The 13,545-nt window shown below is 48.8% G+C and overlaps 1 protein-coding gene across 9 annotated transcripts in view; it reads left to right on the top strand.

Annotated features, from left to right (window-relative positions):
* Positions 1 to 13,545, top strand: part of EXOC6B (exocyst complex component 6B) — a 293,471-nt gene that overhangs the window by 164,857 nt on the left and 115,069 nt on the right. For 8 of the 9 annotated variants that reach the window (XR_009964821.1, XR_009964822.1, XM_062618887.1 and 5 more), the window contains exons 9-15: positions 1,830 to 1,913; positions 2,081 to 2,127; positions 3,395 to 3,515; positions 7,320 to 7,391; positions 7,799 to 7,896; positions 9,455 to 9,560; positions 10,703 to 10,812. Coding sequence is in view for 7 of the 9 variants with exons in the window: in XM_062618887.1 (XP_062474871.1) it covers positions 1,830 to 1,913; positions 2,081 to 2,127; positions 3,395 to 3,515; positions 7,320 to 7,391; positions 7,799 to 7,896; positions 9,455 to 9,560; positions 10,703 to 10,812 (638 nt within the window). In the remaining 2 variants the exon portion in view is untranslated. The remainder of the gene's footprint in view (positions 1 to 1,829; positions 1,914 to 2,080; positions 2,128 to 3,394; positions 3,516 to 7,319; positions 7,392 to 7,798; positions 7,897 to 9,454; positions 9,561 to 10,702; positions 10,813 to 13,545) is intronic. The other variant, XM_062618884.1, reaches the window with a different exon arrangement.

Raw genomic sequence — 13,545 nt, 5'->3', positions numbered from 1 at the left:
CCTCGCAATGCATGTGCATGGTGGCAAGAAGGTGTTTTGATGCATTATAGCTCTGTTGGGAAGGGCAGCACTGGTGGGAATGCTGAGATTTCCCTTAAGCCTTGAGCTCCGTCTTGTAGAAGTCAAGGAGCAAGTCAGGCCACAGCTCCTCAAGGGTTCATTGCAGACATTTCATAAGCATCTTAAGGCAGCCCGGTTGTGTAATGCCATGGTAGCTGCTAGATCTTTAAATTAGCACCAGGTTTGCCTTTCAATTCCTTTATTTTTTGTAGCAGGGAAGGCTGACGCCCGGTGCCTCGCTCAGGTGATATTTGTTGTTGTGTGTTGTTTGTTCTCTGCCTTCAGAATGAGATCTTTTGTTTTACTGTCTCGGAGCAGTTCAAAGCAAGACCCTGTCCCTTCTCTGAAGTGTTTAGAACCCAATTTCAGACATAAAACACCACGGGTGTGGAGGAGGGAGGAACAGGCAGGGATGAAACGACAAGGTTTTCCATAGCCTAGGGGACCGGGGCGGTAGGCGGACATCTGAAAGCTTCAGCACGTCGATGGCATTTGAGGATCCTCATGGGTTTGCTGCCTGGGTGGTGATGCTCAGATGTAGCCTGGCTTGGTAAAACAACCACCTACAGATGGAGCTCCTGCAGGAGCAGCTCAGCTCCCTGCTGCAGCGCCCAGCATGGGTGGTGATGCCCGTGGAGGGCAGAAGCTCAGGAATCTGTTTTATTTTTCCCAGCTATATAGACTGGACTCAGAAATTGCTTTAAGGTGAAGGATGCTGTGCTCTGGGGAGAACCCCCCTGCAGCCCTGATCCAGCTCTGGGGCAGCAGCACAAGAGGGACGTGGAGCTGTTGGAGCGAGGCCAGAGGAGGCCATGGAGATGCTGCGAGGGCTGGAGCAGCTCTGCTCTGGAGCCAGGCTGAGAGAGCTGGGCTGGGGCAGCCTGGACAAGAGAAGGCTCCTGAAGGGGAGACCTGAGAGCAGCTCCAGTGCCTGAAGGGGCTGCAGGAAAGCTGGAGAGGGGCTTGGGACAAGGGATGTAGGGACAGGCCAAGGGGAATGGCTTGAACCTGCCCGAGGGGAGACTGAGATGAGCTCTTAGGCAGAAGCTCTTCCCTGGGAGGGTGCTGAGGCGCTGGCACAGGGTGCCCAGAGAAGCTGTGGCTGCCCCATCCCTGGCAGTGTTCAAGGCCAGGTTGGACACAGGGGCTTGGAGCAAGCTGCTCTAGTGGAAGGGGTCCCTGCCCATGGCAGGGGTTGGAATTGGAGGAGCTTTAAGGTCCCTTCCAACCCAAACCAAAGCTTTCAATGATTCTGTGATTCTACGACTCTCTGACACATGCAAACACATTTTGTTGAAATTCCCCGACGTTTGTGGCTTTGCATCATTCTGCACCCATGAATCAGTGGAACAATTTCTGGCACTGTTTGTGCCCTGCTGCTTTTTGCTCACACTAGAAATTGGTTGTTTCAGTGCCCCAGGGTTAAGTAACTCTGACATTTGTCTGTGTCATGGTCCAGCAAAGAAGCTGGTTGCGCATCTCTATACACCACATCTGCACAGTGATACTGGAGAAGAGGTATAGAAGAGTTCATCAGATACTATTATACTTGAACAGCTGTATTTTGGATTAGTGTTTTCAGTAGAAGTCTTTATTTTCTGGTATCTGGGTGGCATTTTGCAGGAGTGTTGTGCAGATACATTGGAGGAGTATGAGATTTGCATCTGAAGCACAGCGTATCGCAAGTCAGCAGTAGATCCAGTACATCACAAGTTTGTAGTTAATGCAAACCATTATAACAACTTCAGTGAATCATTCCTGTTTTCCAGGGTGCCCGGGAAACCTTTGAGAGCTACTACAGGAAACAGAGAAGAAAACAAGCCAGATTGGTCCTGCAGCCTCCTTCGAACATGGTACGATGCTCTCCTACTCACAGAGCCCAAACTTGCTGTGTCGAGCAGCAGAGCAGAGCGTTAGTTATCTCTGGGTGTGCTGTTGCTGGTGGGATGGTCTCTAATTCATTTCCAGTTGCTCTTGGCCACCTTTGGTTTAATCTTTGCTCGCTTCTTCTTTGTTGCAGCACGAAACGTTAGACGGCTACAGGAAGTATTTTAATCAAATTGTAGGGTAGGTGTTCTTTTTATACCTGTCCTTGCTAAATACGTGTGTGCTGTGTTGTTGAGGAGCCCAAAAAGAAGGAGAGGAGGGAATGTTGATGTCCTTCAGGGCCTTTAAACAGAGCCAAAACCAGGGTGGGGAAAGGTAGTTTGGGCTTTTAGAGTGTATTTTATAGCACCCATGAGCTTTGCTGTGTCACCAGTGGGAGCGTGGAGGAACCTGCCAGCTCTTGTACCAGCGAGGTCATTGCTGGGGATTTGAGGCTAAATAACCTCTGTGGACTATGTGCATCTACTTGCCCCACTAATGAGGTGAATGGGCCTCTGCCTTAATTATTCTTTCATATTGGATAATTATTCTTTGATTATTTTCCTGGTACAGGAAGGTGATTCTCAAACCTCTGGTCCTATGAGCTTCTTCGTATTGTGCTCAGATTTGACCAGAGTCTTGAAAAGCAGCTGAGCTGTCAGAGGAGGCGACCTAAGTCCATTAATCTAGCAGAGATAGGGGATGATGTTGAAATATCTTCATCTAACACTAATAATTTCAACATCTGATTATACCCATCACAAGTGCAATGTGTGCTCCTCACCCAGCTCCATGCTTCTGGGCTGAATTTCCCCATCAAAACCCAGCTTGGAGATCTTATCCATTGCTGTTTAAAATGTCCAGTGCCACGCTCACTCCCTGGAAAATCCAGTTTCTTTTTGGCCAGGCTGTTTGATAACTGGAGATTGGAGTGAACTGATTGCCTTGAAATAGTCGTGAGCCTGTGGGGTATCCCGCTGCGAGAGGGTATTTTCCCTACACTTAAAGTCGTTTTCCCTGTGGATAGAGCATTCTTCCCTGCAGTTAACCACTTGTAATGTGCTTGCTGCTGACTGGAGCAGAGTTTAATCAGTGGTTCTTGTTGAAATAACGGGGTGGGGAACTTAGAAAGGGGAAATTCTGCCTTTGTATACACACAGTGGCATTACAAGGAGCAACTGTGGTGTGGGTCACTTATATAATACAGTGATAAACATCATAAAATCAAACATCATAAAATCAAACATCATAAAACCAAACATCATAAAATGTTGGGATGTTAAAAATAGGTGGATAAAGTGTTTAGCATTAACCATATTTAATGCACTTACTGCAAATCTGAGCTTGCTCTGGGGATTTGTGGATGTGCAAACGCTGTATATCCCTCGCCTCCAGCGTTTGAACATCTCTTTGGATGTCTCTGAACCTGGGACTTCTGATAACAGTGCCATTTTCTCTTCCCTGCTAGGTTTTTTGTAGTTGAAGATCACATCTTGCATACAACGCAGGGCTTGGTAAATAGAGCCTATATTGATGAGCTGTGGGAGATGGCATTATCAAAAACTATTGCAGCTCTAAGAACACATTCAGTAAGTAAAAGCCTCGGGTGGCTCAGCTGTTGCTTGAGTATGACTTGACATGCTGGACATACTGGCTTTTACAGTGGGATTCTTTGTTGTGCCTCTTTTCCAAAGATCCTGTTTAAAATAACAGTGTGAAGAACGCTGCTGTTTCATAGAATCCCAGCCTGGTTTGGGTTGGAAGGGACCTTAAAGCTCCTCCAGCTCCAACCCCTGCCACGGGCAGGGACCCCTTCCACTAGAGCAGCTTGCTCCAAGCCCCTGTGTCCAACCTGGCCTTGAACACTGCCAGGGATGAGGCAGCCACAGCTTCTCTGGGCACCCTGTGCCAGCGCCTCAGCACCCTCCCAGGGAAGAGCTTCTGCCTAAGAGCTCATCTCAGTCTCCCCTCGGGCAGGTTCAAGCCATTCCCCTTGGCCTGTCCCTACATCCCTTGTCCCAAGCCCCTCTCCAGCTTTCCTGCAGCCCCTTCAGGCACTGGAGCTGCTCTCAGGTCTCCCCTTCAGGAGCCTTCTCTTGTCCAGGCTGCCCCAGCCCAGCTCTCTCAGCCTGGCTCCAGAGCAGAGCTGCTCCAGCCCTCGCAGCATCTCCATGGCCTCCTCTGGCCTCGCTCCAACAGCTCCACGTCCCTCTTGTGCTGCTGCCCCAGAGCTGGATCAGGACTGCAGGGGGGGTCTCCCCAGAGCACAGCAGAGGGGCAGGATCCCCTCCCTGAGCTGCTGCTCACACTCTGGGGGTGCAGACCAGAACACGGTGGGAGGTTCTGGGCTCAAGCCCTCACTGAAGCTGGGTCAGGGGGAGCTTTCCCCTTAAGTTGTCTCTGTCCTTTTTTTGCCTCTCGATGCTCTGCATTTCCCTGCACCAAACTCTCAATGTTTTGGGTGACTGGAAAGAAAGAAGGCAGTGCTTTGATTTTTTTCCCGTTCTTTGGCTGATCACTTTTGGGAAGCACCAGCAGAGGGAGTCGGATTGTGCTGGAAAACTGGGGAAAAAAAGTCTCTCTTTGGCGCACTGAAGTACAACTCTTAAAGTTCATGGCAGCGAATGGGCTGCTATCAAATCCTTTGTGTGTAAAAGACAATAAATAGACTTTATATGTTCTAATACTGAAAGAAGTTTGGGAAGATTGCTGATCACTTTGATATTTCTCTGCTTGAGCAAAACTTCCAAAGCCAGTTGCAACAATGACACAGTTTTTTGCCCCATTTTGTATGAGCTGAGGTAATGTTGCACTGGTTCAGCTGGGAGCACTGGGATTTCCTGAAAACCCTATTGGTTAATGGGATGAAAAAATTCCAAATGACCATAAAAGCAAAAGCATTCATGACTGTGCACAAGTCCACTTTCAAATTGTCAGGCCATGTTGTCCAGGAAAAGGAAAGTAATAAATCCCTGAGATCCCACTGCTGCCCGGGGATGGCAGTGCCATCTGATAGCAAAAGGATGCTGCAGGGTTGTGTTGGTGCAGATCCACGCCTGCTGTGGTGCAGCATGCGCGTGGTGGTATCCAAGTGATAAAGATGTCATAAAATCATACACTGGTTTGGGGTGGAAGGGACCATGAAGCTCCTCCAGCTCTAACCCCTGCCACGGGCAGGGACCCCTTCCACTGGAGCAGCTTGCTCCAAGCCCCTGTGTCCAACCTGGCCTTGAACACTGCCAGGGATGGGGCAGCCACAGCTTCTCTGGGCACCCTGTGCCAGCGCCTCAGCACCCTCACAGGGAAGAGCTTCTGCCCAAGAGCTCATCTCAGTCTCCCCTCTGGCAGAGCTGGATCGGGATTGCAGGGAGGGCTCTCCCCAGAGCACAGCAGAGGGGGAGAATCCCCTCCCTTGCCCCGTATCCAGCCCAGGAGGGTGTCCCTCTGTGTGGAGACACAAAATGCTGCTTGCTCCAAACCCCACTGAGTTTTGCATTTAGGTGCCCATGACTTTATCTTGGTCACCTTCTGGCAGTGTTGCTGGCGAGCTGCTTGGCTTTCCCTGCTGCACAGGTAGGGGTTGTCCAAGTGATGGACCAGGTTGTTGGGATGAGGGACCACAGGGGCTTCCCAGGGTGCTCCGGCTCCATCCAGCACAGCAGTTGTGCTGACTGGAAAGCTGCCTCAGAGAATCATAGAACAGTTAGGGTTGGAAAGGACCTTAAGATCACCCAGTTCCAACCCCCCTGCCATGGGCAGGGACACCTCACACTAAACCATGGCACCCAAGGCTCTGTCCAACCGGCCTTAAACATTGCCGGGGTGGAGCATTCACAACCTTCCCTGGGCAACCCATTCCAGTGCCTCACCACCCTTACAGTAAAGAACTTCTTCCTTATATCCAATCTAAACTTCCCCTGTTTAAGTTTGAACCCGTTACCCCTTGTCCTTTCACTACAGTCCCTAAGAATGGCCCATCCCCAGCATCCCTATAGGCCCCCCTTCCGATACTGGAAGGCTGCAAGAGGTCTCCTTCCATTTAAGCTTCTCTGTTACAAAAGGGGATAAACACAGTGATGTACACCCCGCTAGGTTCTAAACCTGTGTTTATTTTCTTTTTAAGTGGGGTTTTCTGCAAGGTGAGAGTCACGAGAACAAGCCAGCTCCAAACACGATGGTTTTCAGTCTTGCCAGCTTTGTTGCCATGACAAGTTGTTTTAAGTGATGCCAAACCTAATGCATGAAATGGCTGCCAGGAGAGGGGGTTTTCAGTAATCACGAAATCATAGAATGGTTTGGATTGGAAGGGACCTTAAAGGTCATCCAGTTCCAACCCCCTGCCACGGGCAGGGATTGTTGCAGTATCATGGTCATCACTTTTATCTCTAAGCACTGCTCCTGCATAGGGCAGTGCCGTTGAGACTTGAGGGAGGGCTCTCACATTGGTCAGCCTGCTTCAGTTCTTCCCATTCAGCCAAACATATCCCTGGCTTTTCTTCTCTGCTGCAGCCAGGGACATCTTTTATCACTTCTGATAGCTTTAGGGTGTTATCTTTCTTTCTGACTTTCTTTTTTGGACAGTGAGGTGGAAAATGTGTCTCTTCTGCTCTTTCACGTTGATTAATGGAGTCATTCCTCCTCGACTTTCCATGAGCTTTAAATCTGTTTCTCTTTCCAGCTTATGATCCCTGATTCTATATTTGGTTAGACTCAGTCTGAAACCTTACGTATTTCAGCATAGAGAGGATGTCTGCTGTGTCCAGAGAGCCCACGAAGCCTGTGGGTAACATGGGGTGGCTTTGGGAGGACGACGAGCACTATTGCTACACCGGGTTGTATCTTTAGGGCTTTGAGGAGTGTCCTGACCCGCAGTAAATACTTGTGTTGTAGCTCTGAGCATTAGTATCTCTGAAATACAGGCAGACAGAGTGGTTTTCCTCAGCCTGAACCACTTAGTATTGAAGCCTTCACGTGGGGCTTGGGGATGCCTTGCTGCGATGCTTCATTGCCACCAGACACAACACAGTAAATATTAAATGAGAGGCGCTGCTGTCGTCCTGGTATGACAGCGTGCTGATTTGCTTCATCTCCTCTCGCTTCCCCAGCAGCTCCTGGGTAATCTTAGAGACACTTCAGGTATCTCTAGAGCAACCCCAATCCTTATTCATCCTGGAGAGCCTCAAGAGCGGTGTGTTATGAGGAGAGATACCCTTATCAGCATGCCTTCCCTTGCCCTGTGCAGCCTTAGGGCATGGGCTGGAGGATAAAAGCTGCTGATCATAAGACTGCATGGCCTCTGGGTTTATCATCACTGCAGTGATAATACAGGAGGGCTGAGGGCAATATTTTTCCTGCAGTTCAAACCATGTTGTTATTTCTCCCCTTCTTTGCAGTCCTACTGCTCGGACCCGAGCCTGGTGTTAGACTTGAAGAACCTCATCGTCCTCTTTGCAGACACACTGCAGGTACGTGGCTGTTGGTAACCACTCTTGGTCTTGCTCAGTGTTGTGCCGATCATAGATGGTGCAGTCAGAGGGGTTCAGTGCCTGATGAGGGCTTGCTGTGGTGGCCTGGCTTCTTTCTTGACATTGTGGTGCCTGATGGACAGCCTGGTTCTCCCTGCACAGGAGGTGGCCAGCCCATAGGCAAGGACCAAGCCTTGACCACCTTGCCAAGTCCTGGTGCCTCTTGCCCCCACACAGACCCATAACCCTTGGTGCTACCACCTCGCCTAAATCCCTTCTGCAGCACCATTCATCTCTGTGGTGGTGGTAGGGGAGAATTTCTCTCTATTGAACAGAGAAACTAATATTCAGCTGCCTGCTTGTGGCTTTTCTTACTTGAAGTTGCTCTCTTGCATGACCCACTGCAGGGATATGGCTTCCCAGTGAACCAGCTCTTTGACATGCTGTTGGAGATCCAAGACCAGTATAGTGAAACCCTGCTGAAGAAATGGTCAGGAGTTTTCAGGTAAGAAGCTCTTTAAGGAAACTCACAAAGATGTAACTTCCAGAGCAGTTTTGACTCATAAATAAAGGAGAGATGAGCAACCTGACCAGCAGGTCGAAGGAGGTGAATCCTGCCCCTCTACTCTGCTCTTGTGAGCCCTCACTTGGAGCATTGTGTGCAGTTCTGATGTCCTCAACATCAGAAGGACATGGAACTGTTGGAACAAGTCCAGAGGAGGCCACGAGGATGATCAGGGACTGGAGCACCTCCTGTATGAAGACAGGCTGAGAAAGTTGGGGCTGTTCAGGCTGGAGAAGAGAAGGCTGATTGGAGACCTCGGAGCAGCTTCCAGTATCTGAAGGGGGCTATAGGGATGGTGGGGAGGGACTCTTCATTAGTGACTGTAGTGACAGGACAAGGGGTAATGGGTTCAAACTGAAACAGGGGAGGTTTAGATTGGATCTAAGGAGGAAATTCTTTCCTGTGAGGGCGGTGAGGCACTGGAATGGGTTGCCCAGGGAGGTTGTGAATGCTCCATCCCTGGCAGTGTTCAAGACCAGGTTGGACAGAGCCTTGGGTGCCATGGTTTAGTGTGAGGTGTCCCTGTCCATGGCAGGGGGGTTGGAACTGGGTGATCTTAAGGTCCCTTCCAACCCTAACTATTCTATGATTCTATGAACCTGCTCCAGTGGAAGGTGTCCCTGCCCGTGGCAGGGGGTTGGAACTGGAGGAGCTTTAAGGTCCCTTCCAACCTAAACCATTTGATGGTATGATTTGATTAGTAGCAAGCTCATGCTTAAATTTTGGGCCTGGGCTCTCCTTGGACCAGGGAGAGATAATTTAAAGACAGTTGTGAGGATCCTGTGTATGGTGAGATCTGTGCAATAACTCGGTGTAGACCAGAGGTTTTACATCCCAGAGGGATAAGGACAGTCAATAGATGGAAGGATGCAAAAAGCTGGTGTTGCAGCAGCATTTCTGTGCCCTCACTGCAGCACTGAGCTGTGTGTGTCCTGGGACATCGGTGGCATATCCCTGTGTTGCTGGTGTGGGCATGTCCATGAGCTGAGCATTTGCCCAGTGGTAGGATATGATATATTTATTATCCAGGATCCCATGCTGTGCTCTGCAGCCACCAGCTCATCCTGTGCTGGTCCTCTAGGACCTCCCAGGAGGATTAAGGCATCTCAGAGCATGGAGCATTGGGAGGAGGTGCTAGAGGGTTGTTAAAGGCCTGGTAGCTCAGCATCCACCTGTCTTGATTCAGGCAGGACTGAAGCTCACCTGGGTTTTATCAGGGGCTGCTGCTGAAGCTCCAGTCTGGAGTAAAATCACCATTAAGCTCTGGTTATGGCTTTACACAGGCTGAAGACAGCAAACTAGGAGCTGTCAATGAGTTTGGCTGCAGCAAAGATGATTTCAACAGTCACAAACACGGGGGGAAGCTTAGACTCAGGGGATTGCATCTTACACTGGGACCTGCTTCTTCAGAGCTTCCCAGCTGAGCAGTAAACCTGCAGAGCTGTGGCCGGTCTGTCATCACAGGGCTGCCTTTGTAACTTTTCTTTTCTTCCCTTAGAAATATACTTGATTCAGATAACTACAGCCCCATCCCAGTGACGAATGAAGAAGTTTATAAGAAAATAGTTGGACAGTTCCCATTCCAGGATGCAGAACTTGAAAAGGTAACCTTGAAATGGGGAACGTGGTACGGTGGGGCCGCGGGTGCAGGAAAACCCCACACTCTTGTAGCTGGCATTGGGACCTGCGAATGAAAGCATCCCAGAATCCCCAACCAAACCCAAAACCTCAAGCCCCAAACCAAATAAACAACAAAAAAAAAACCCTAACAAGGGAAAAGAACAAACACACTTTCTATATGATGTATTTCTGGTGTGGGTGAGGGAAGTGCGTACAGTGATACCTCGTTGATTTTGTTTTCGGCTCACAGTGTGCTATTACAGCTGCAGTGGACAAGAAACTGGAAATATCTGCTTCCATTGGTATTTTATTCCCAGTTTAGGAGCTGTTGTTGATCTTTGGTTGCTTTACTCTTATAGTAAAAAAAAAAAAAGCCAACAAAATGGTATATCTTGGCTTTTGTAGCAGCGTGTGCTTGCAAAACCTAAGTCTCGCCAGATCTGACCTAGCCAGTGTCCCTTAGCCTGCTTGGCCTTCTGCTGCACATCTGGCAGCCAGCGAGCTCCAAGCCTGGTGAACTTCGTTAGGACTGGGAGGCTTTTTGATCCAAGTCAGGTATTTAGATTTCAGGAGGTCTGTGTCCTTCCCCCAGAGCTATATCGGGGCTCCGGCTTCTCACTATTACACTCCGCGCCTCCCGGCCCTGTGAGTAAAAGCTGGTTGGAAAAGGCTTTGTGTAGAACATCTGTTTCCTCTTGGCTTTTGGTGGTGTAAGCAAGCGCTCACCTTAGGCAGCAAGCGTGGGAGGTGACCAAGCCAAACACCGCGTGCACGGTGGGAGATAGAAGTCAATTTGTTCTCCGATGGGGATTTTTCATACGAGTTAGGAGAAGGAAGGAGGGTCCTGGTGGGCTGCCTGCTCCCTCCTGGCTGCAAGTCTCCTTCCAGCCCTGTTTCAGCCTCCAAATCCCTTCTGCACCCATGTGCCGTTTGTAAGTGATTATCTGGTCTTTCACTTGGCTGAAGTGTTTATGTAATATACAATAAATGCTGGCTTGTTGTTTCATGGCTGGACTTAGCTAAACACTAGAATTGATTTGGCTGCTTGGAACACGTTGCTGGAAAGCACTCGTCACTCCTGTTCAGTGTCTGCGCCTCGACTTGAATCCTCTCCTGTGTTTTACAGCAGCCGTTTCCAAAGAAGTTCCCCTTTTCTGAGTTTGTGCCTAAAGTTTACAGTCAGATTAAGGAATTCATCTACGCCTGCCTCAAGTTTTCGGAAGACCTTCACCTGAGGTAGGAGATGAGTGTGGTAGGGGTTGGAATTGCCTGCGCTGGAGCATCCCTGGCAGTGTTCAAGGCCAGGTTGAAAGGACCAACCTGGTTTAGTGGAAGGGTTGGAACTGGATGAGCTTTAAGGTCCTTTCCAACCCAAACCAGTCTGGGATTTTGTGATCTCAAAAGGTCTAAAATATGAATTCTTTCCCTCAACCCTTCATGCTGCTTTATTTGGACACCTTGTCCAGGCTGGAGGGGCTGGTGGTCTCCTTGCAGTGGTACATGTACCCTTCATGTACAAAGGGATGGCCAAGACTTCAAAAATAGCTGCCTCATGTAGGGAAAGATAGCCCAGGACCACGCTGTAACTGTTCCTGATTGAGTTGTACTAAATAGATGAATCTGTTATCTTAAGAAAGCTAGTGATGTCCCCTTGTCATTGGGTCAGTGCCTGGTCTAACATCTGCAACTCCCTGGATGTCCCTTAAGAAGCCCATGGCCAGGAAAAGCCCTTGAGGTTTTCATTCACCCTGCTTTAGGGGCTTTGCTTTTCTTGTTTCCCATGGGAGTTTCTATGCAAATAACCTGATTATTTATTCTTTTCCTGAAAGCTTACAAAATATTCCTTGTTTTTGCCCTCCTTCCTCCATCCCAAGTTGCCGTGATGCTGGTTTTGCCTGTGTGTTTGTGTGTGAGATTGGAAAACAGCTATATGTGCCAGCAACTGCAAGCTGGTGCTTTCTTTTTGCACCCAGTGGTGTCTGCAACTTGGTAGAGATACATAAATACAGATAAATAAATAAAGGTGTATGTGTATATATAAAGGTATATATAAAAGTATGTATAAAGGTATATAAATAAAGGGATATAAATGAGTAACAAGCTTTTTACTGGCAGGAGGGATCCTTCTTCCCTTCTGTTCACAGCACTGTACTAGTGAGAGGTTGGACTGTGGCTGGCATTTATCTCCCTTGCCAGCTTCATGCCCTCGCTATGGCCTGACACTGGGCATTGCCCCAGTGTATTGTGAAGGCAGGGCAGTGTTGTGGGGACTGGCCTCCACAGGGCTCTTCAGGGTTTGAATTCTCATCCTCTGTGCAAGGGGTAGGAATATGGGGAGGCATTTTCTCTCCATCTTCTGCTGGAGGCCGCGGTCGCTCACTGGTTGATGTGGAAGCCCAGGAGGTTTCTCCCCCCCCCATTTCATCTCAGCCTTTCACCAGTGGCAGGTTGTTCTCTTTGGTGGCTCCCAGGGCTCTTAACCCGGGGGTCACCATGAAACATCTCGGTTTCTCAAGCCGACAGCGCGGTCCTGTTTCACACGGATGCTGGTTTCACCCAGCCCCTCCGTTGGCACTTCCCTCGTGAGCTCTGTGCTCTTCACCATTACGGAGATGATTGGGTTTGTCAGGGAAGGGAAGGAAAATGTCCCCTTGGGTCCCTCCTCGGGGTCCCCTTGGATATGTTATTAAAATTCCTTTCGACATTGGATTTTCCAGCCCTTTTTGAGGAGCAGCGTTGCGCTGGGGGAAGGGAGCCCAGCTCTTGGCTTTTCTAGGCAAACATTTGGAATATTTCTCTGCAAACCCCTGTTGACACTTTCTTCATTTCACCCTGACAGCTTGAATTAGTTTTTATTAGGAAGCTTGGCTACAAAGCCGGCAGCAAGTTTTCTTTCTCTTCTCTTTCTTTTTCTTCTTTGGTTGTCATTTACCTTGCACCCTGGAGTGATTGGGGTCAGCCTGTCAGTCATGGAGGGCCTGAAGGTCATGACTACTGCTATGGGATACGGGACATCAGCTGTCACTAACCCAGGCAGTTCCTTTAAATACTCTGCAGTCTTTTCCTGCAGAGCAGAGCCTATGGCAGAAAATGCAGCTTGTGTTTTATTCTCTTTCTCTAATTGCTTCTTTTAAACCAGCTCCTTGTATTTGTTGGACGGGAACGTTCTCCTTTATGTTGATCTGCTTGCGAAAGTTCCTTTGCTTATTGAGGAAAATTTGGAGCTTGGTGTGCAGTTATGGGGGCTGCACATTTTCTGACTCCATTCATTTGATTAGGAGAAGGGAAACCTGTATATTTTCATCAGTTTTGCCTTTGTTAAGAAGCGTGGACTCAAGTTCATCAAGGAGATGCCTTTTAAAAGTATCCGCTCACTGGAAGACTTCCAAACTTCCACGGCAGTGACGTTTCCCATTTGAAAGACAGGGAATATCTTTGGAAAACAGTGGGGGGAAGGATGAGATGCCAGCTTGAATATATCAGGACTTTGGTTGGTCGGTCTGGGGGATTTGTTCAAACAAAGCACCAGTCCTGGAAGAACTTGGGAAAGAACGTAATATAAGTGCATAAAGTTATCAAAAATAAAATGGAATTAAAAGATCACAGGCTTGAATAACTACAGCAAGTAGTTACTGGTTTGGAAGTATTGATTTGGAAATCAGCTGTAGGAGACAGGAGGTAAATGTAGTTTCTTTGGTGTAGTTGGTGGTACTGCTTTGGTGTTAGTAGTGCTCTGTGGTTAGAGACTATGTGCGTAGGCTCAATAACAACCACACCACTACCAGCTCCTACCAGTTTGAAGCTGATGGATCAAATTGGCATCAAACATACACCGTGAGCAGCCCACATGGACTATATTTGTGGGTTTTGTTTTCTTCTTGATGCATATGGAGAATGGAGATCGGACCTGGCTCGTGAGCCAAGGCTCAGCTCAGGAGTCAGCATCAGACACCTTACTGGTACCATCAC

Source organism: Pezoporus occidentalis, unplaced genomic scaffold (genome assembly GCF_034315485.1).
Source record: "Pezoporus occidentalis ecotype Australia unplaced genomic scaffold, CSIRO_AGI_Poc_V1 ctg205, whole genome shotgun sequence".
In the NCBI taxonomy this organism is placed as follows: domain Eukaryota; kingdom Metazoa; phylum Chordata; class Aves; order Psittaciformes; family Psittacidae; genus Pezoporus; species Pezoporus occidentalis.
This window is presented reverse-complemented; position numbering and strand designations above follow the sequence as displayed.